At 41.4% G+C, this 20,973-nt stretch overlaps 1 protein-coding gene across 1 annotated transcript in view; it reads right to left on the minus strand.

The window, feature by feature from the left end:
• The window catches only part of LOC116323399 (ephrin type-B receptor 2-like), a 64,385-nt gene extending 53,255 nt beyond the window's left edge, over positions 1 to 11,130 (minus strand). The window contains exon 1 of the mRNA XM_039605038.1: positions 11,038 to 11,130. Within this exon, the coding sequence (XP_039460972.1) occupies positions 11,038 to 11,089 (52 nt within the window). The 5' untranslated portion in view covers positions 11,090 to 11,130. The remainder of the gene's footprint in view (positions 1 to 11,037) is intronic.
• Positions 11,131 to 20,973: the final 9,843 nt, after the last annotated feature.

Consider the following 20,973-nt stretch of genomic DNA (forward strand, 5'->3'; position numbering starts at 1 on the left):
GCATTCTTTGCTCTGTCTTTTTCTCCCACCGCGTCGGTAGGCTGCTTCAAAATAATGTCACTTAATCCATGCAAACGAAGGTGGCCCAAAAATTTCGTCTCCCATAGTTCGTAATTCTATTCGTCTCCATCAAAAACTAGCTGAGCCCAACGACTATTTGACTCAGCGGCTCGTCGGCTCATGGCGCTAGCATGGTATGCTAATCCTCACCGAGTGCGCTGTACGTTGTGACGTTTCTCTCGGTGGCAAAAACACATGGACTCTTTTTGGAAAATGTCTTAGCTCTCTGGGCCTATAACCTGTTAGCAGAGATATGAAAATGCGCAGGAAAATCTGACGTGCATGGCAAACTGCCCCGACGATACTTAGGGAGGAATAAACACACATCAGCCTTCGGCCATTTTGGATGAACGCACACGCCCCCTAGAGCGCGCCAACTTTATTAACAGCCACACACATGTAAATCATACATCAAACATAAAAAAACCCTTTGGCTGTTTCCATAATTGAGAGCATTTTCTCTCCTCATGTCAACAGATAGTAATACGGTGTACATATTAGTACAAAAAAAATTCTCGAGTAGAAAAAAAAAGTCTCCGCAACGCTGAGAATCTCCGTGTGGTCAACAACAGACACACATTATGCCCATATCATGGTCTAAACCAATCAGAGATATTCAGGGGCGGGACCTCTCTGATTGGCCGTGGTCCAGATAGTCCTGTAGTCCTATGCGTATGTACATTTGAAAGTGCAGAGAGAGGTGAGTAGCTTGAATTGTCATGGTTAGGCTGTGTGCAGGCAGGATGAGGACCCAAATGCAAACTCACGGAAAACAGGACTGAACTCAAAAAGCACAGCTTTATTGCTGGAAACACAGATCACAGGTTAAAGAAAACTAAACTGGGAAAACTAAATATAAAGCGCACCAGGAAACATGGGGGAATCACACACAGCATGAGGGAGAACGCGACACAGAACTGAGAGAGACGCAGACCTAAACACACAGAGGGTTAACGAGGGAAGTGGGAGCACACGGGGAACACAGGTGACACAGATAATCGTAACGAGACATGGCAGGAGAAACACGACACTGATGGGAGACTGTCAAAATAACACAGGAAGTACAGAGGTGCAGACAGGAGGAGAGAGAGAGACAGGAGAGCACGGGCATAGCGGGCTGGGGAAACATGGCATAAAACACAAGGAGGGGAGACGAGGGTTCACAGATACAGAGGGGCACACAGAGGGTAACCAAAGGAACATCTTAACAGAATGACCTAGGAACCAATGCATAAAGAAAGAGCAAAATACAAAACACACAAAACCTAAGAATACTGGGCCAACATGGCCCAGGACCATGACATGAATAAAGCGATATCGATTCATTAAATCATGAATCGACGTTTAAATATAAATGTATTTTGCCAGAAACGCCAGAATCTCAGGTTACAGCTCACAAAACCATTTCAACAACCACCAAACAGCTAAAACAGTAAATGAGAGCAGGTAAACAGATTCCACACAAAGACGTAAACACAGACCCAACGCATCAGAATCTGTGAGCTGTTGGCTTTCAGCTCCCGAAGACGTAAACACAAAGCGCGGACCCGACGGCACGTACATGTGTACATGCACGTGCCGTCGGGTGCTAGATTCTGATGCTGCAGGTATTGTGTCTCTCCAACCAAAATTCACTAAACCAGCAGCAAAAGAATATCATCGTCATGAATTCCCTCTTACTTTTGCTGTTTTTCTTCCACCAAGATAAAAGTCACACTTCATGCAGAGCTCTCTCTCTCTCTCTCTCTCTCAGTGTACTTCAAGAACAATTTCCTCAAATCTCAAATCTCTGTTTTGTGCATTATTCATTCGCTTATTACGCACAAGTCATGTACAGTGCTGTCGGCCACTGTTATTCTTTTGTTGCTGTTGTTGTTTTTTTTTCCAAAAATGACCTCGACAAGAAGGCCTCATTTCTGCTGTTTAATAGCGAAGAAATTTGAACTTTTTAAAATGATCCCAAATTGCAAAATGCTAGGCTGTGTCTCTAATCAAACCTCTGTAACTTTGCTCTGCTTAACATTAACCTGTTAATGTTGATTCATGGTTTTCTTTTGTTGTTTTCTACTGCAGAATGTTTTAAGGCGATTATCTGCTATAAAAAGAAAGGCTAGGAAAATTTCCTTCATGTTTTTCTGTGTTTTATCCTCAGTTACTTTGACACAAAGGCATCTGCTGTGATGCTCACACCTCTGATGAAGTCTCACAGTGTCACTACTGAATATTCCTGACTGTCTGAGTCAAAATTGAATCAAAATGAATAGCAATAGGACTTTGTGAATCGGAATCGAATGGATTATAGAAGTGATGATAGATGATAGAAGTCAGTGATGATACCCAGCCCTAGTGAGAAGCCTAGGCCTGACAGAAGTGGATGTAGCTGTGGGTAATGAGAAAAGATGATTGATAACTTTTTCGTTAAGGCCTGATCCATCTAAAATTCATAGCCAGTGCTCTGACACGGAGCCATCAACCTCTGAACACTGAAAAAGCACAGTGTATCCAGAAAACACATTATATGCGGCGATAAATGCCCTGCCCAAGTGTCCCCTCTCCCCACTGCCTTTCAGCAGCAGGCAGCAGCAAACAGGTCATCAGAGGAGCCAAGATGATGATAAAGTTTGACATTGCCTACAATATTACCAAAGAGTGCCAAAGCACTTTAAGCACAAGCACCTTTTCAGTAACTTATCCTTCTTGTTGAACTGTGCTCCAAATAAAGAACTTTGTGCTGACAAGATTGTTAGTTAATAATTTACAAATCAATATTGCCTGCATGGACAGCAGTTAAAAAAAAATGTGAATATGTAAAACAGTGGGGTTAAGCAATGCAGTTGAAAAATTTGGGTGCACCTAACTTTTGTGCTGGTGCACCTAAGGAAAAAAGTAAGGCACACCAGTGCAACTGTGGCAAAAAAGTCTAGAGCTCTGAGGTTCATCTCAGTTTTGCCAGAAAACATCTTGATGACCTCCAAGACTTTGACACTTTGGCAACAGTAGGAAGGAAAAACTCGCTTTCCTATTGAATACTGAGCAAAATAAGCCAACCCTGATACAAGAGAGCAGTGTAACTGAACTAGAAACTCCAGGTAGCCACCCATCCAAGAGCATGACTCCCCCAGCTCACTAACAAAGTTCCATCAGAGGAGATACTTGCAGATCTCTACTACTGTATGACTAACACTGATCAACTCATATGTGCTATTGTTAGAGCACAGTAACAGGCACACACCCTGTGAGTATAAAATGCTAACAGAACTCCATAATCACTTTTGAGACACAATCAGATATATATTAAATGATGTTAAAAAAAACAAAGACTGATTTTTATAAAAGTGATCACACGTTAGGACCCATATAGTGTCTCATTTAGGTCTGTCGTCAGCTTCAAATCTCATAGAGAGTATAGTAAATAAGCTGCACTGATCCCACTGGCTGCTTCTGTCTGTCAATCACACGACTCTTTGTGAAAGGGGCAGATGCAGCAGGCATTTCTGTTTGATTTAAACCAATGGACTGAGGTTATATGCAAGTGAAGAAGTAGGTCATGAGCTGTTTTAATGCTCAGTGTTTTTCTGTCACTTCTCCCAGAGGCGAAAGAGCACTATGCTGCTGAATATTGATTGACTTAGATAAGTCACTCTAAAATGTCAGCAAAGAGCACTGTGGCCAAGCTAGCTTCTTACAAGAAAAAAATAAAAAGGGAAGCCCCTTAACAAATGACGACAAATTGAGTTGAATAAATTTGTTGGAATTTAGAAACAAAACGCATATCAAAAAATAATTGGAAAGGTGTCCGTCCTCTTCTTCCTCCACTACTCACCCTTCAGTCCAGCACACCTATGATTAACTCACCTAGTGATAATCCTGTGATCAGACTGGCTACTACTTAAGGCAGGGGTGGGGGAACTCCAGGCCACAAGGGCCGGTGTCCTGCAGGTTTTAGATGTGTCTTTGATCCAACACAGCTGATTTAAATGGCTAAAATACCTCTTCAACATGTCTTGAAGTTTTCCAGAGACCTGGTAATGAACTAATCATTTGATTCAGGGGTGTTGATGCAAGGTGAAAGCTAAAACGTGCCGAAGAGCGGCCCTTGATGCCTCGAGGTCCCAACCCATGACTTAAGGAGAAGGAAGACCTTCACTTGATGCTGGATTGTCATGCAGGGAACAATGCCGTTGGCTCCACCTGCCTGACTCCTCATGGTGTTTGTTTATGCTTCTGCCTCACCTGTTTGTTTTCATGTGTGCAGGATTCCTGGATCTCCTTCTGATCTGACTTACTGAGAGAGATAGAGAGACTATTTTCTAGTGGAGAGATACTTTGTAGAATTTCCTTGAGCCTTGAGAACAACTGACTGCTATTCCATTACTTACATTTAGCATTGAACTTTCACTGTAAATGAATGTATGAACTTTACATTTTGAGTCTACCAGATCTCTTTAACTATAATAATAGACTGTACAGACCTAAGGTGAAAGTGAGTTTATAAAGACAACACAAAGATTCATATGCAGAGGTTAATATTTAAGGTTAATAGTTAAGAGTTAATATTTACTGAGTGTCAGTTTAGGGAGCCAGCATATGATTGAGGGCTGCACATGAAAGACTGCACACATCAAAGGAAATCATTGCCAAACCAATCACACTCTCTGCTGGGTTGTGTTAATTTTATAACCTTGATGAGGTGACTGATAAATTTTTTAACATCTAATGTAGGTATTAGGGCTGTCAACGTTAACGCGCATTAATCCGTCGTCACGATTAATGCGATTAAAATTTTTAACGCAATTAACCCATCTAGGGCGCAGAATGACTCAAAATGCCGGAAATGTCACTCTCAACGCATTTCGGCCAGTTTGTACAAAGTTTGTCCATTCTGCAATCTAGATGGGTTTTCATTGCATTAATCTTGATGACGGATTAACGCAGGTTCAGCCTGTGAAGTAGTGTGACTCGAACGTCAAGGAAGGTGGTAGGAAGCAGACTCTGCAGACATTTAGGATTCTGAGAGATGAGACTTTTATTTACAGTGAACGCCATATGTGAAACTTAAAACTCCCCCAAAGTAACTTAGTTAACAAAATTAAAAAGTCCATGAATTCAGTAACAAAGCTCACCTCTCCTCCCTCATCTTAATCAAGCAGAGACTGACTATATATAGGGCTATCAATTTCCCTTCAATGAGTCCAGCCAGTACAGTAGTAATCTAAAACTCTACACAGATGACTGAAAATTACAAAAAGCTCCTCACACTTCTGATTAGCACATGTAACAGCTAAACGGCTCTATATATGAAAAAAAAAAGATTCAACAAATCCCTTTACATCTTGAAACACACAAAAGGAAGCATTCCTATGGTAGAAGAAACCCCTCATCTTGGTTTACCCTGCTGATGTCACATCTGACATCATCAGTACTTTAAAATCAGGAAATGTCAGGCGGGCCTTTCCCCAAACCTGACCTACATGAAAACTGAAAACAAAGAACCAAGTAAGTACGCACAAATGACTTAATCTGCAACATAACAAAATATAAAGCAACATGTAACTAAATATTTGCTTTAATTTGCTGAATGTTTGTTTTGCTAGCAACAGAACGCTTACACAAACAAACCCTGAGTTTGTTTGTAAATTAGTAATAAATTCAGGTCTGAAAATTAGTATACACCTGTGAAGTACCTGTGCATTCACTCATTGCCAACGAGTCACAAGACAGCAGGACAACTACACACAGGAGAGTAGGGAGCTGAGAAAAGTGTGCCTATATGAGAAAAGGGGCATTTACACAGACATGTCTGCTATATTGATGAGTGGAACAACGTACTGACCTTAAGAGGAGACAAACTAAAGCACTGATTCTATTACACTAGTACGGATCCGATACTGCTGCCAGAATTATTGATACTATTGATATTTAGATAAATCCATAGATCCGTATGAAAAATATTGACAAATCACTGATTTGCATGTGAAACATCTGTCAGTATTTTTTACACACAAATTTGTGCATACAGACTGTAATGGTAAAGCAGCCATGAACTAAAGCAACATAATGAAGAGTAGGGATGGGTTTCGTTTAGGTTTTATCCGATACTGGTGCCAAACCGGTACTTTTGAAACGGTGCTCGAACCGGTGCTTAAAGAATGGAAAACACAAACTTTGTCCAAAAACCTCACATGTTTAGCTGTCTTTTTGTAAAAAGATAACAATGTTAGCCTTTTCTGCAGCTATAGGGCATATATGGTCTCACTCTTGGCTGGAAGCAGTGCTTAAACAATGGAAAAATCACAAACTTTGTCCAAAAACCTCTCATGTTTAGCTGTTTTCCACTTTTTCTTTGGTCATTTTAACCTTTTTGTCCAGGGTGAAGGGAGTATCTGCCATCAAACAAGAAGACAGCCGCATGTAACTGCGACGGTGTTTGCTAGTTCACCTTACATGCATTAATTTAATAACCTGGTTAGCCTACTCAACGTAAATTACACACGAACAACATTAAGCTACTCGCCCGGAGAAGAACAGCTGCTGCTGCCATCATCATCCGTCATCATTTCTGCTACATTGGCAGGGCTAGGGGCCAGGACTCTATGCCTCGCCAGGTTCGTCATCAGATTCGAGGAGTTACCTCCTTTGCGCAGTATCACAGTATCACCTTAAAGCACTTGTTGCAGGCTGCTGAGTTTGCATCTTTTGCTCTGAAGTACAGCCAGACTTTTGACCGCTTCGCCTTGGTCATTTTTAATCGGTAGCTCTGCTCTAAATGAACGTATGTACCTGGGCCCGCCTACTATCCTTGCAAAGGTAAAATGATTGGCTAGAATCCAAAGTGTATGACATCTCAGGAAAAAAAAAAGCACCGAAATAAAGCACCGAAACAAAGCACCGCAATGTGCGCTGCTTTTCGGTCTGGTTACTACCGTTATGGCACCGGATACCGGTACCCATCCCTAATGAAGAGTAGGCTAAAGTTCCTCGACAATGTAAGAGACTGATGAAGTCATAGAGCAGGGGTGTCGAACTCCAGGCCTCAAGGGCCAGGGTCCTGCAGGTTTTCAATCTCACCCTGGGTCAGCACACCTGAATCAAATGATTAGTTCATTACCAGGCCTCTGGAGAACTTCAAGACACGTCAAGGAGGTCATTTAAATTAACTGTGATGGATCAAGGACACATCTAAAACCTGCAGGACACTGGCCCTTGAGGCCTGGAGTTCAACACCTGTGTCATAGAGAAAACCATGAGTTCATGTTATTACTGCTAAAGGTCTGGTTCTCCAAATGCTGAATCAATGAAATGCATTTTATATGGCTTATATGAAAACTTCCTTTTCTTGTCAACAGTAGGAGCAAAAACGAGGGATACACAAACAGTGCATGTACTTCTATTGCTACTACTACTAGTATTATTATTATTATTATTGTTATTAACAGTTTACCAAAACTCCATCTGAATTGTATACACTGAGAAAACATACACAATTAACAGGTGTGGACTTTTATCTTTTTAAAATATATTTTTAAATTCTGTTTTATTAAAATGACTTCAATCATTCCTGGATGTCAATTCAGTTCAGTTTTATTTATATAGTGCCAAATCACAATAACAGTTGCCTCAAGGTTCTATATGTTAAGCAATGTCAAGACCCATTAGTAATACCATGAAAACAGAGAGAACCCCGACAATTATATAACCTCCTATGTAAGTCATCACGTACAAACTAATTTCTTAACACCAACAAACCGGAGAATCTTTTTCATGAATGCTTGTCATTACAGTGAGTTTCTCATCTTGACTTCAATCTCCTAAGAGTACCATGACCTGGATTACAGAGTACCTACACAGACATAGTTAAGATTAAAGGAATACTTGGCTCAACGGAGCTCCAACTCTTTGTCAGATTGGCTGCTGAGGTGAAAAGTAATCTGTGTTTTCCTTGAGCAGTGACAAATAGCAAAATGCACTAGTTTTATGGATGGCTTTTTTTTTTTAAGAGTCACAGACTTTTATTTTTCCAGACCAAATGAAGATCTTCTAAAGAAGCGCAAGGCCATTTCCTCTCCACTCCTGTTATCTGCTTTAAGGTACGTGTTTTGCTTTATACCAGGGGGTCAAACATTTTTCATTTTTTTGCCTTCATTTTTAAAGAAAGTATCCAGTATTCAGGGTTGTACAGAATGTGACACTGTTAACAAGACACCGAATAAGTAAAGTTTAGGTAGCTGCTCTTTGTGTTTTGTTTTGTATTTTGTATTGTCTGTGTATGTTCCCAGTCATCCTGGTCATGGTAGTCTTAAGAGCTTGAAAAAAAGAAGAGGACTGGATTTCTTTAGACCTTTCATCCAATAGGCTTCTTCAGTTTTAATAACAAAAGGTGGAGCATCTCAAGGGTTACTAAACTAACACAGCCAAAAGCAGGGCAACCTGCCCTGCCCAGTGCAAAAGTTCCTCCATCCAACCTCAACATTCAGGTAAGGTGTTCACATCCCTGAGTGAAGACCACAGCATCAACCTACTAGCAGCTGACAAGGGAAGGTGTACTGTTGTTCTTAACTCAGTTGGTTATCACAACAAAATTGCCCCAGTCCTCAGTGACAGTAATACTTAAAGTCTCAAAGTAAGCCTATCTACAAACACTTGAAAGAGAAAAAGCCACTGACCACCCTACAAACTAACTTTACTTTGGGGATCCTATACCCTGCACATATTAACTTCTGAAGAGCCACAAAGAAGGAGTCCCTGGAAGACCTATTGTTAGCAGTATAAACTCAGCCACTTACAACATTTCCAAACACCTCATCACCATCTTCGCTCATCTGGTTGAGAACACACCCCATCACATCAAACACACTTCACTAACAAGCTCAACCAACTATGCCGAATGAGGACGATGGCAGCCCCAACACTGACGTTATCCCAAAAAAGTTGATACACTCTGTACTGTGAAATGCTTTAAAACCTGACTGAAATATTGAGTGTTTATGTTTGAGAGATAGACATTGTCTCTAATTTTAATATTACGCTTAGCGTTATCCTTTTTGATCACGCTCATAGATAGAGCTGGATCAGATGTCTCTGAACCATTCCTTAGTAATAATAGTAATAGTGTTATAGGATCAGGCAGCTGGAAATCCCATGATGTTCTTTGTGTGGGGAATAAAATTATCACAATAATTATAATTATTATATTATTTAAATCCTTCCGTATTATTTAGGTTTGCTCACTTACAAAGAAATTAACTTTTTCAGAGTAGTTCATTTTAATGGAGAGAGACAGAATATCAACCAAAAATGTAGAAAACACATTACACAGATGTTATAAGTGGATTTGCATGTTACTGTTATTTGATCAACAAGCAAAACATGACTTAATAATGTCTCGATTTGGTTTCATCTCATCACAACACAACACACTCTCTCAAGCCTTTTTTGAATCCTTTAAATGCTCACTGGCAAACTTGCTGGGTGCCAGGCGGCTCTCGGGTACCTGGGGCCCGGACCTCGGCTTATGCTGAGTTGGCCAGTCTCTGTCAGAGTCGTCTGCCCACCATTGCTTCTGGTCCTCTTGCTCTTTGGCCATGAGGGCCCCATCTGGGTCGTCCCTTCTTCTCCTGCTGGGATGTGCACGCAGTTGTCATCAAGATGTGTGGCCTCGGGTCTTCAGTACTATGGGGGCTGCACCCTGGTCACCTGGGTCTCTGTCTGTCTCTGTATTCTAAGGGGGTGTGGATGCAGCTTCTCACCCTCATTACCAAGTATATTTCTTGACAGACAAACACACTCAGAACACAACAAGATTGTTTGTTTGTGCATCTATGTTTTTTTCTTTTGTTTCCCTTCAGGCGCTGTTTGTTTTCTGTATGTGTTTTTTCTTACAGGTGCAGCAGTTGGAGACCTATTGAGTTTTTCAACTTGTGCTCTGTCCTTTTATTGTCAGTGTTTCACAGAGAGTTCCTTCCCACTGTTGCTCAAAGGGAGTCATAACTGTTGGGTTTTCTCTCTGTATTATTGTAGGGTCTTTATCGTACAATATACAATATTGATATTGATGCGACTGTTGCTGTGGTTTGGGACTACATCAATAAATTTGAATTGAATGTAATCTGGGTGCCACATGGGCACAGTGTCAATCCTATTGGAGCATGAGTTCTGGCTGAGTTGTAGGGGATTAAATATGTTTTTTGTTTTTTTAATGTTTGGTTTATCTTCTGTCTCTCTGCAAGAAAATGAAAATACCATAACAATTACAGACATTCATTTTATTGGCAAGTGATCAAACTTGTAAAGTCCCCCCTGTAGTGGACTAGGCCAACCCTGTCTTATCTCAGGCTAGACTATTTTCTCCTATAAAAGTGTTTTCTCTCCTACAATGACTTTAACTGTTTTTCCTCTTTAAAATAAACTTTTGATGAGAAATACTGGGTATTTATGTAATTGATCTTGTCAACCTTTAGATGAATAAAATATTTCTTATCCTTACTGTTCTTACAAATAGGGTAAACAAGAAAATTGAAGTTGTGGGACTGGAAAGTATTTGCCTGACCAAACATATTGTACTTAATGATTGCAGCAAAAGGAATGTCAGTTAAATTAAAGATAAATAATAAGAATAGTCATAATAACAACAACAAGGAGAGGAACAGAGAAAATGAGACTGTGTATATGGCCTTTGATGCCAGATAAGAATAAATGCCAGAGAAGCTGATTAAATTCTGTCTCGACTACCAACATATTTGCAGCTTTAATCCTTCTCGGTATAGTGAAAGCTGTAGAGCTCCATCCATCCTCGGTGATTTCCGCTAGACTGGTCCCTTAAATGAGGTTAAAATACGCATAGTCGGCTTTTGTTTTCTTTCTTTCTTTCTTTCTTTCTTTCTTTTTTGTAAATTAATGATGGCGCTTTGTCGTCCCTTCGCTAACAGCTCGGCTCCGTTCAAGCGTTTACGTTCAAATAAGAGTCGAATTCCAGCTTACCTTCGACAGCCCACACCGACGGCAGCATCCATAGAAAGTACAAGATATCCATAATCACAGATATTCCAGAGTTATGCCTGTTAAAAGCCAGTGTATTCATCGCGCAGCCGTACAGCTGTGGTCGGTTTCCTGTGAAATCATTTAGAGATGGAGAGAAGCATCCTCATCATCATCAGTGGCACCAAGATAAAGGCTGAAGCGCTGCTGTTCAGGCCAGGTTGGGCGAAACCAAAAAAAGAGGGGGCAGAAAAGCAGCGGAAAAAACCCAGAACATGGGCTGCGCCTGACTGGGTTTGGGTTCTTTGTTTCTTTTTTAAAACAAGGCCACCAGGGTTAATTGTGAATAAGCATTAATATGCATTTCCGTCGTAACAAAGTGCTTTTACTCAAATTTACTATTACACTTGCCTGTTTTAATTTTTAACCTAAATTATTAGATGCTATATTTGCAAGTGAAGACGCTTTGAAAAACCTTTCTTTACCATTCAGTGTCAGCACAATCTTTGTACCTAAACATTTTTTTTCTTACGTCACTTAACACTGACCTACACATAACCCGAGGAATGAACCCAGTGTTTTTAGCAAAGTAGCAATTACCAACCCCATCCCAAAAAGTCGCAACACTGCACTCCTGCACTGCACCTCTCAATGCACCTGCTAGTTAGATGGCATGTATGTGTATGTATATAGATGTAAGCGTGTATGTGGAAATATGTGCGTGTATGTTTGCAGGTGTATGTATAACTTGTACATATCTTTCTTGTAATGTAAATTTGTCTGTTATTGTGTGAATACTTACGCTATTGTGTACTTCATACATGGAGAGATGCCAAACTGCCTTTCATTGTTCTTGTAACAGTGACAATAAAAAAGCTATTCTATTCTAATTTGCAGATTTGATATTTCATTCACTACAGAACACCGAAAACATTTTAACCTCCTAAGACCCGAACTCTTCCACAACATGCATTTTTAATTTCTCTTTGATATTTGGGCATATTGGGGCCCGATGAATGTAAAAACAAAGAATTTCCAGATTTTTTTTTTTTTTTTTTACCTTATTTTTGTTTTTAAGAAAAATGAGAGCCACAAATGAGGATATTCATTTAAAATTTTGATAGAACAGTAGCAGTATAATGTCCTCGTAAGTGGATATAAGGCCCATGTAGAGCAAAATTGAGTATTTTGGTCAAAATAACCAAAAATGTGATGTCCACATATGTGGACGGCAGGTCCTAGGATGAAAATAGCATCCAATCTGATTTTCAGTCTTGTTTCATTTATTTATATTTAAAATTTATAAATTTATATATTTAGAATTCTTTTTAATGATATTGTGTATTGCAGATGATGAGAAGCTCAAAGTCTTTGTACAATTGTACACTGAGGAATGTTATTCAGAAATGATTTTACAGCAACTTTAACGAGCAAATATGATCATGGTGATCATGTTATTGTAGGTTATTGTTGTGGGCTCACTTATTAACTGTCGTTGTCAGACCTAGCTCTATTTCAGTACTGTTTTTTTCTTTCTAGTTTGCGGTTTGTCATTTCTCTTCAACCTTCTTTTCTTTCCTTTCTTGGCCTTAACCCCCAAGATGGCTGTTTCTCCCTGAGCCCGTGTCTACCTGGAGGTTTCTTCATGTTAAAATGAGTTCCTCCTTCCTAGGACTGTTAAGTCCTTGTTAGCTTGTTGCATCCTAAGATAACTGTTGATGTGAACTGGTGATATAAAACCTGAACTGAAATGAATTGCATTCAAAGACAAGAGGCTGTTGTACCAACGCTTTAATGCTTTTGATGCTAATGCTTTATTAGATTTATAAATCCATTAAATGTTATGGCTGCAATCTTTGGCCTTTCTACATAGCACTTGAAACATAATGTTTAAACATTTAGTCTTTTCACCCTACATGTGATATATTTCAGACATTTTATTTGGACTGGATGAGTATAAATCAAACAAATTAAAGTAAAAAACACAACTAACCTGTGATATGAGGACATGTTTTATTTGGTCCTCTTGTCATTGAGAACTCAATAATAGCTTTGTTGCAAACTGCACTGCTATCATGTCCATAGAGATTCCACAGCCGACCTGTCTGAGACATTCCCTAAGATAAGACTTCAGTGGATGACATAGACTAAGGAAGAGGGAAAAACAGAGAGCGAGAAAGGGATAGCGCTGCCAGTAAAGCAAGAGAGAAAAAGAGATAGAGTTCAGTGAGGAAATAGAGCAGAAGAATATGGGCATGACAAAAAGGAATCCAGCCTGCCTCCAGATGAGTGAGAGCTGCAAAACAACAGATTAGAGGAGCCTACGGCTTGTTCCTATGGAAACCTATGCCCAGGGAGACAGCAATGAGAATGCAGCAGATTGTAGGTCAGACACACCATCAGCGATCCAATCAGAAATAATCTATCTTGACTTATGGGTCAGTAAAGCTGGTGCCTTTCTTTGGCTGCTCTCACTGTCGGGGTCCCAGCGAGCAGAGCAGAGCAGTGCAGAAAGTGGTGGATCATTTTTAAAAACAACGCGACAAAAACTAAAACCTCTATGGCTCATGAGGTAGGGCAGCATTATAGAAAGCTCATTCCTGAAAGACTTACAAATAATAAGAAATAACAGAGTGGAATGATTTGCAAACCATTAAATTCATTTCAATTTAGTTTATTTATCAAAAGCCAATTCACAACTGTTGGGAAGCATTCATGTAATAAAGTGTTTTGCAGGTTACCTCTGTGATGGCCATCTTGTTTTTCCAGTAAAGAGGATGGGCGTTTCTCAATATGCGTACTTGTGCGTACTTGCGTTCTCGTGTACTCGTGATACGTCATCAGTCGGAGACCAAGTACTGTACAGCGGACTCCCGGCACATCGTTTTCAAACCCCCCCGCTCGCGGTCTTCTCACTACTCAGGTTAAAGAAACCCCAGCAGCTGTCTATAGTATTGAGTGTCCACTAAAATAGAAATAAAAGCGTTCTAACATCTCACCTGCTTGTTTTTATTAAGGTATGTACATTTATGTACATGTACACTATTTTTATTAATAGAGGTTTCACTACTGAGGTTAAAAATGATATATAAGTCACTTAGATCACTTCTAAATGTTAATGTTTGGTTTATTTCAGTGTTTTATTTGTTCCTGAGTAAACCGGTTTGGCTGTGATTAAAGTTAAGCTTCATAACATGTTACTCACAGTTAAATTAAGAGGGGACGGCAGTAAAAACTCCGGACCTGTGACATCATCACGTACGCAGGTGTTCCAATTGTACAAATCGCGAGTCCGTGCTCGCGTTCTCGGCGATGCGTGACTCCCGTGCGTTCTCGGCGAGTACGTACTCACCGAGAACGCGAGTACGTACTCGCGTACTTGAGAATTGAGAAACGGCCGAGGCCTGCCTCAATGGTAGCTCTTTTATAGGCCAGTCTGAATTGAGAAGGCGTGGTCTTTAGAGTATTTAAAGGGAGCAGGAAATGGATTGGGGGCCATTTTGAGAAGTTGCTGTCTGTATGTGCATGATATTGGCATGAGATAATAAAGCAATTACTTCAGTTAAGACAGTGTGAAGTAGTGATGGGTAGATGAGGCCTCGTGAAGCGTTTCAGCACATTCCCCAAACTGTATTGATACTGTGTCGACACAGTGTTGCTGTTTTGCTCCATACTGACACCTGCTGGACCTTAAATATCATTGCAGGAAACTTACTTGAGACTCACAACAGACACTGATTCAATGACCTCGTCATACTTGTACACTGTAAGGTATTGTACTTTCCATGGAATCATTTTATATCTTCTACATTTCAAATATTGTAGACATCTATAAAATATATTGTGAATGACACTAAGTGAAAATTAAAATGAAAGTATTGTGAATGTAATATTACCCATTTGACTCAGAGTTTATTATAAAATTCTATTCAGAAAAATAAGTTTATCCAATGTTTTTACATTCAGTCTGTTGCATTTTTTGACACCATTTCCCCAGCTTTGGAAAACTCACAGGCACAGATGAAGCTGGGGTACACAAAAACTGTAAAGCCAGGTGGAAAAAGTTCTGATAAGATGTCTTCCTATTCCCCCAGTACGTTAAAGGATCCTCTGATCTTGGAATGTTTCTCTCCGACACTCTCCACAATACTAAGGGTTGGCAGTCCCTTATAATAAAATTCAGGACTGCCTGGTCCAAAACAGTCTTCCTAGATGCTTGATTTCAAAATAATAAAACACATATTCATCCATCCATCCATTCGCTTCCGCTTATCCTTTCCAGGGTCGCGGGGGGTGCTGGAGCCTATCCCAGCTGTCATAGGGCGAGAGGCGGGGTACACCCTGGACAGGTCGCCAGTCTGTCGCAGGGCCAACACACAGGGACAGACAACCATTCACGCTCACATTCACACCTAGTGACAATTTGGATTATCCAATTAACCTACCCCCTCAAACTGCATGTCTTTGGACGGTGGGAGGAAGCCGGAGTACCCGGAGGGAACCCACGCAAACACGGGGAGAACATGCAAACTCCACACAGAAAGACCCCGGCCTGATGGTGGAATTGAACTCAGGACCTTCTTGCTGTGCGGCAACCGATACAGGCCGCGCTAGGTGAGCTTGATACATGCGTCGGTGCGTCAGTATTGCAGGACCCATCACTAGTGTGAAGTCCAATGTTTCCCTCACCGCGCCTCCCGGCATAACAGTGCTGTCAGGAGTGGGATTTGGTTACGCCTGTGAATGAGGGAGAGAACACACTGAATGAGGGGTGTAGGACGTGGAAGAAACCATGGGACAAGGAAAAGCCCCCTTGCTGACATGGAAGAAAGAGAAGGTGGACAAACAATTGAGCCAGGTCCACCACCTGAAGGAGCAATGGCTGATGAGGATGATTTTGAACCAGTAGTACGACCTAAGCAGACTGCAGTTGGTGTCGTGAGTAAAGAACTTTCTGAACCGGATATCTTTGATGAAATTAGAGGATTTATGCGGCATTCCAGAAGAACAGAAGCAATACTGTTTGAACAGATTAAACAACTGAGTGACAATATACCAAGGCTGCAACATGATGTACATTCTGAACTTCAGCCTTCTGTCCAGAGTGACATTTCTACAGCAGCTGTTTTCCCAAAGCAAGAGACTGGGCAACTGCCTCCACTATCAGCTCTGCAGCCACCTCACGGAGTCGCTGAGCACCAAGCTGAGCTGCCTCCTCCATCTCAACCACTGCATGCACAGCCTCAAATGCATGTTGTTCAACCTGCTCCAGTGCAGAGAGTAGAAATGCACCGTGGTGCTAAGCCAAGAATACCTGACTTCAGGGAAGGTGAGGATCCTGAAAGTTTCTTTGTACGATTCGAACGCATAGCTAAAACGTGGGGATGGCCACAAGTTGAATGGGCAGCTAGAGTGGTCACGTTATTGACTGGAAAAGTCCTTGAAGTTTATGCTGGCATGGATGAAGAACAGTCTGACTCTTATGATGCCATTAAAGCTGCAGTGTTATCCAAGTTTAATGTAACAGAGGAGACCTACAGATACCGGTTCCGGAGCACCAGTGTACCAGTGGGAGAGAGTGTGCGTGAAACCTACAATCGGATAAAGGGACTCTATAAGCGATGGATGCGTCCTGACAGTCAGAGCAAAGAAGAGATTGGTGAAACCATTATTTTGGAACAGTTTCTTCGTGCTGCAGCCAGGCGTCCGCACATGGGTGAAGGAGAACAACCCAAAGACAGGAGGGAAGCTGCAGATCTGGCTGAACGTTACCTAGCTGCTCATTGTGAACCTTCTAAGTCAAAGATGACTGTGGGGAGACCAAGGTTTGGGGAGGTAAAACCTCCAGGGGTGACTAGTGTTGAAAGCTTGGACACTAGGGGTGGTAAGAAGCCTATAGCAAATGAGGTTGTACCTTTGACTGCAATGTATATATACATTGCAGTCAAAGGTACAACCTCATTTGCTATTACTGTCAGCAGCCAGGTCATAAAGCTTCTTTATGTCCCCTAAGAAAACCAAAGTCAGTAGAGTTGTGTGTAGTTCCCTCCACAGGTCTTGAGGGTGAACTAACTGGTGATGGTTTAGTGCCACATAAGCATGTGGTAGATGTTTCAATAAATGGCCAAACAGTAAAGGCTCTTGCTGACACTGGTAGCTCACAAACCTTGGTTAAATCTTATATGTTGAGCAATGTATTACCTGACTTTAACAAACCTGTAAATATTACTTGTGTTCATGGGTGTCAAAAAGATTATCCAACAGCAGATGTCACTATTGAAGTTGAGGGCCAAGCATTTATGTTAACTGTAGGAGTGTTGGATCAGTTAGCATATGATGTCATTCTGGGAGAAGACTTACCAATCTTAGACAGTTTGGTTCACAATAACTCTGAAGCCTATTCCTGTGCTGTTGTCACTTGTTCAATGAAAAGGGGTTTAGAACCACTGCCAGATGTAGATAAAGACTTATTTGAAGGAGGGAGTAAAATCAGGAAAACAAAACGCCAACGTAGGCAGGAGAAAAATAAAAACAGTGGTAGGGCAAAACTTGTGGAACCAACCTTACCAATGTCTCCACCTATTGATCTTCAGTGGGAGTTTCCCAATAATTTTAGAGAAAGACAGGAAAATGATCCATCTTTAAAACCTCTCTTTAAGAAAGCATGCAACGTGGATGACGGAAAAGAAAATGCTGTAGGGCTTAAAAGTGTAACTGGAGAACCTTTCATAATAAAGGATAAACTTCTGTATCTAGCAGACATGGAGAAACCCAGACTTGTTGTACCAAAAGAGTACCGATCAGTAATTCTGCATTTGGGCCACACTGTACCATGGTCAGGACATTTGGGACAGGCAAAGACTTATAATCGTGTTGCTCAACGTTTTTACTGGCCAGGATTGTACACAGATGTGGTTGACTACTGCAAAACATGTCATGAATGTCAGAAAGTGGCTCCCACCAAACTTTCAGACTGAGCCCAGTTGCAAACATTGCCAATAATGGATGTACCTTATGAGAGAATAGCTATGAATATCATAGGTCCTTTACCTAAGAGCAGTAGTGGTCATAAATATGCATTAGTCATTTGTGATTATGCCACAAGATATCCGGATGTTTATCCACTGCGTTCTCTGCAGGTCAAACACATTGTTCGATGCTTAGTAGACCTTTTTTCCAGAGTTGGCATTCCAAAGGAGATCCTGACAGATCAGGGTACCAGTTTTATGTCACATTTGGTAAAGTCTCTTTATGACCAACTTGGTGTAAAAGGTATCCGAACTACTCCCTACCATCCAGAAACGGATGGTTTGGTGGAACGATTTAATGGTACATTAAAGCAAATGTTGAGAAAGTTTATTGATGATACTGGCAAAGATTGGGATAAATGGTTGCCTTTTCTATTGTTTGCATACAGAGAAGTGCCACAGGCTTCAACTGGTTTCTCCCCTTTTGAGCTGCTCTATGGAAGGCAGGTTAGAGGCCCCCTGGATATGCTGAAGGGGAACTGGGTGGCTGGAGTGGCACCGGGGTCTACTGAAGTGGCTTTGACGACCAACATCGTTTCCTACATGTTGCAGATGAGAGACAAACTGGAAACGTACAGAGAAAAGGTTAGAGACCATATGCAGAAGGCGCAGCAAAAGCAAAAGGTATGGTATGACAAGCATGCCTGTGAGAGAGAACTAAAGACTGGTCAAAAAGTTTTAGTACTTTTGTCTACTGGACCAAGTAAGCTGCTGGCTAAGTGGCAAGGACCTTATACGGTGGCCAGAAAAACCGGCCCAGTGACATATGAGGTCATTTGTCCAGACAGACACAAATCAAAGCAACTGCTACATGTAAACTTGTTAAAAGAGTATCATGAAAGAAATGCCCCAGAACCAGGTGTGAAGCAAATCCTGATGGTACGGGATGTTCAGCCTGAAGACAGTGGCATTTTGGAGGTTGGAGAAGTTGGGATGAGTCCATTCAGAGACATGCCCAAATCTGAAGACCCTCCTGAACATCTGACTGAAGATCAGTGGCATCAGTTGAATGAGGTGAGGCAATCTTTTCCATCTTTGTTCTCAGACACACCGGGTCGAACAGATGCCATAACACACAACATCATCTTGAAAGACACAAAACCTGTTCATCTTAAGCCTTACAGGATACCAGAACGGATGATGGGACCGTTGAGGAAGGAGGTTCAGATGATGCTGGAACTCGGAGTGATTGAGCCATCAATGAGTGAATGGTCAAACCCCATTGTACTTGTTCCAAAGAAAGACTCCCCTCAACTACGATTTTGTTCTGACATGAGAAAGCTAAATAGTATTTCCTGTTTTGATTCTTATCCAATGCCACGGATTGATGAGCTACTGGAAAGACTAGGAAAGGCTAGATACATTACAACCTTAGATTTGTGTAAGGGTTACTGGCAAGTGCCTTTAGAGCCATCCTGTAAAGAATACACAGCCTTCCAAATTCCAGGAATGGGCTTATTTCAGTACACTGTGTTGCCCTTTGGTCTTCATGGGGCACCTGCAACTTTTCAAAGGTTGATGGACATTATCCTTAATGGTTGTTTCAAGTTTGCAGCTGCCTACCTGGATGATGTGGTAATATATAGTGAGTCTTGGGAGGAGCACCTGCAGCATCAAAGGTTGTGATGGCAAAGATCCAGAAGGCTGGTTTGACTCTGAATGTGAGCAAGTGTGCCTGGGCACAAGAAGAAGTGAAGTATCTAGGATACATTGTTGGCCATGGACAAATAAAGCCACAAGTTGGAAAGGTAAAGGCTATACAAACAATTCCCAGACCTAAAACCAAGAAGCAAGTGAGGTCGTTTCTGGGCTTGGTTGGCTGGTTTCGGAGGTTTATTCCCCATTTCTCAACCTTGGCAGCCCCTCTTACAGATCTCACGAGAAAACACACTTCTAAAGTGATGTGGAATGACGACTGTGAACATGCCTTCCAATCTTTAAAGAGACAGATTTCTGAAGCACCCGTTTTGCAAAGCCCGGATTTTTCCAAACCATTTGTTGTGCAGGTAGATGCCTCTAATGTTGGACTTGGAGCAGTGCTGGCTCAGGGAGAAGCTGGTGAAGAAAAACCTGAGCTTTTCTTAAGTAAAAAGCTGTTTGACAGGGAAAAAAACTATTCTACAGTAGAAAAAGAAGGACTGGCAATTAAATGGGCAATTGATTCATTGAAATATTATCTCCTTGGAAGAGAATTTATTCTTCAGACAGATCACAGACCCCTGGTGTGGATGCACTCCAAACAGCATCAAAATGGGAGGATACTGCGCTGGTGCCTTGCCTTCCAGCCATACCAGTTCATCATCCAGCATTGTTCGGGTAAGAAGAATCTCATTGCTGACTATCTTTCCCGTTTGCCGGATATGTGTTGACCAGAGGGGGGGGGGAGGTAGTGACTAATGTTGGGAAGCATTCATGTAATAAAGTGTTTTGCAGGTTACCTCTGTGATGGCCATCTTGTTTTTCCAGTAAAGAGGAGGCCTGGCTCAATGGTAGCTCTTTTATAGGCCAGTCTGAATTGAGAAGGCGTGGTCTTTAGAGTATTTAAAGGGAGCAGGAAATGGATTGGGGGCCATTTTGAGAAGTTGCTGTCTGTATGTGCATGATATTGGCATGAGATAATAAAGCAATTACTTCAGTTAAGACAGTGTGAAGTCTAATGTTTCCCTCACCGCGCCTCCCGGCGTAACAGCCGCTGTTTCAAGGTGTTTTTACTGTAAGGTAAACCCCAAAAGTCAGAAGATCCCCTGCAAGCAAGTACGGGGTGAATGCTGGAAGGAAAAACTCCCTTGATCCAGAACCAGGCTAGGGGAGGGGTCGCCATCTACTACAACATCTACTGTTACCAGATACAACCAGAAAATATCAGTTTTATCTGAAGGGTGGCTTATTGGATACCCTTAGAGATAAGGCC

Source organism: Oreochromis aureus, linkage group 20 (genome assembly GCF_013358895.1).
Source record: "Oreochromis aureus strain Israel breed Guangdong linkage group 20, ZZ_aureus, whole genome shotgun sequence".
Classification (NCBI taxonomy): Eukaryota; Metazoa; Chordata; class Actinopteri; order Cichliformes; family Cichlidae; genus Oreochromis; species Oreochromis aureus.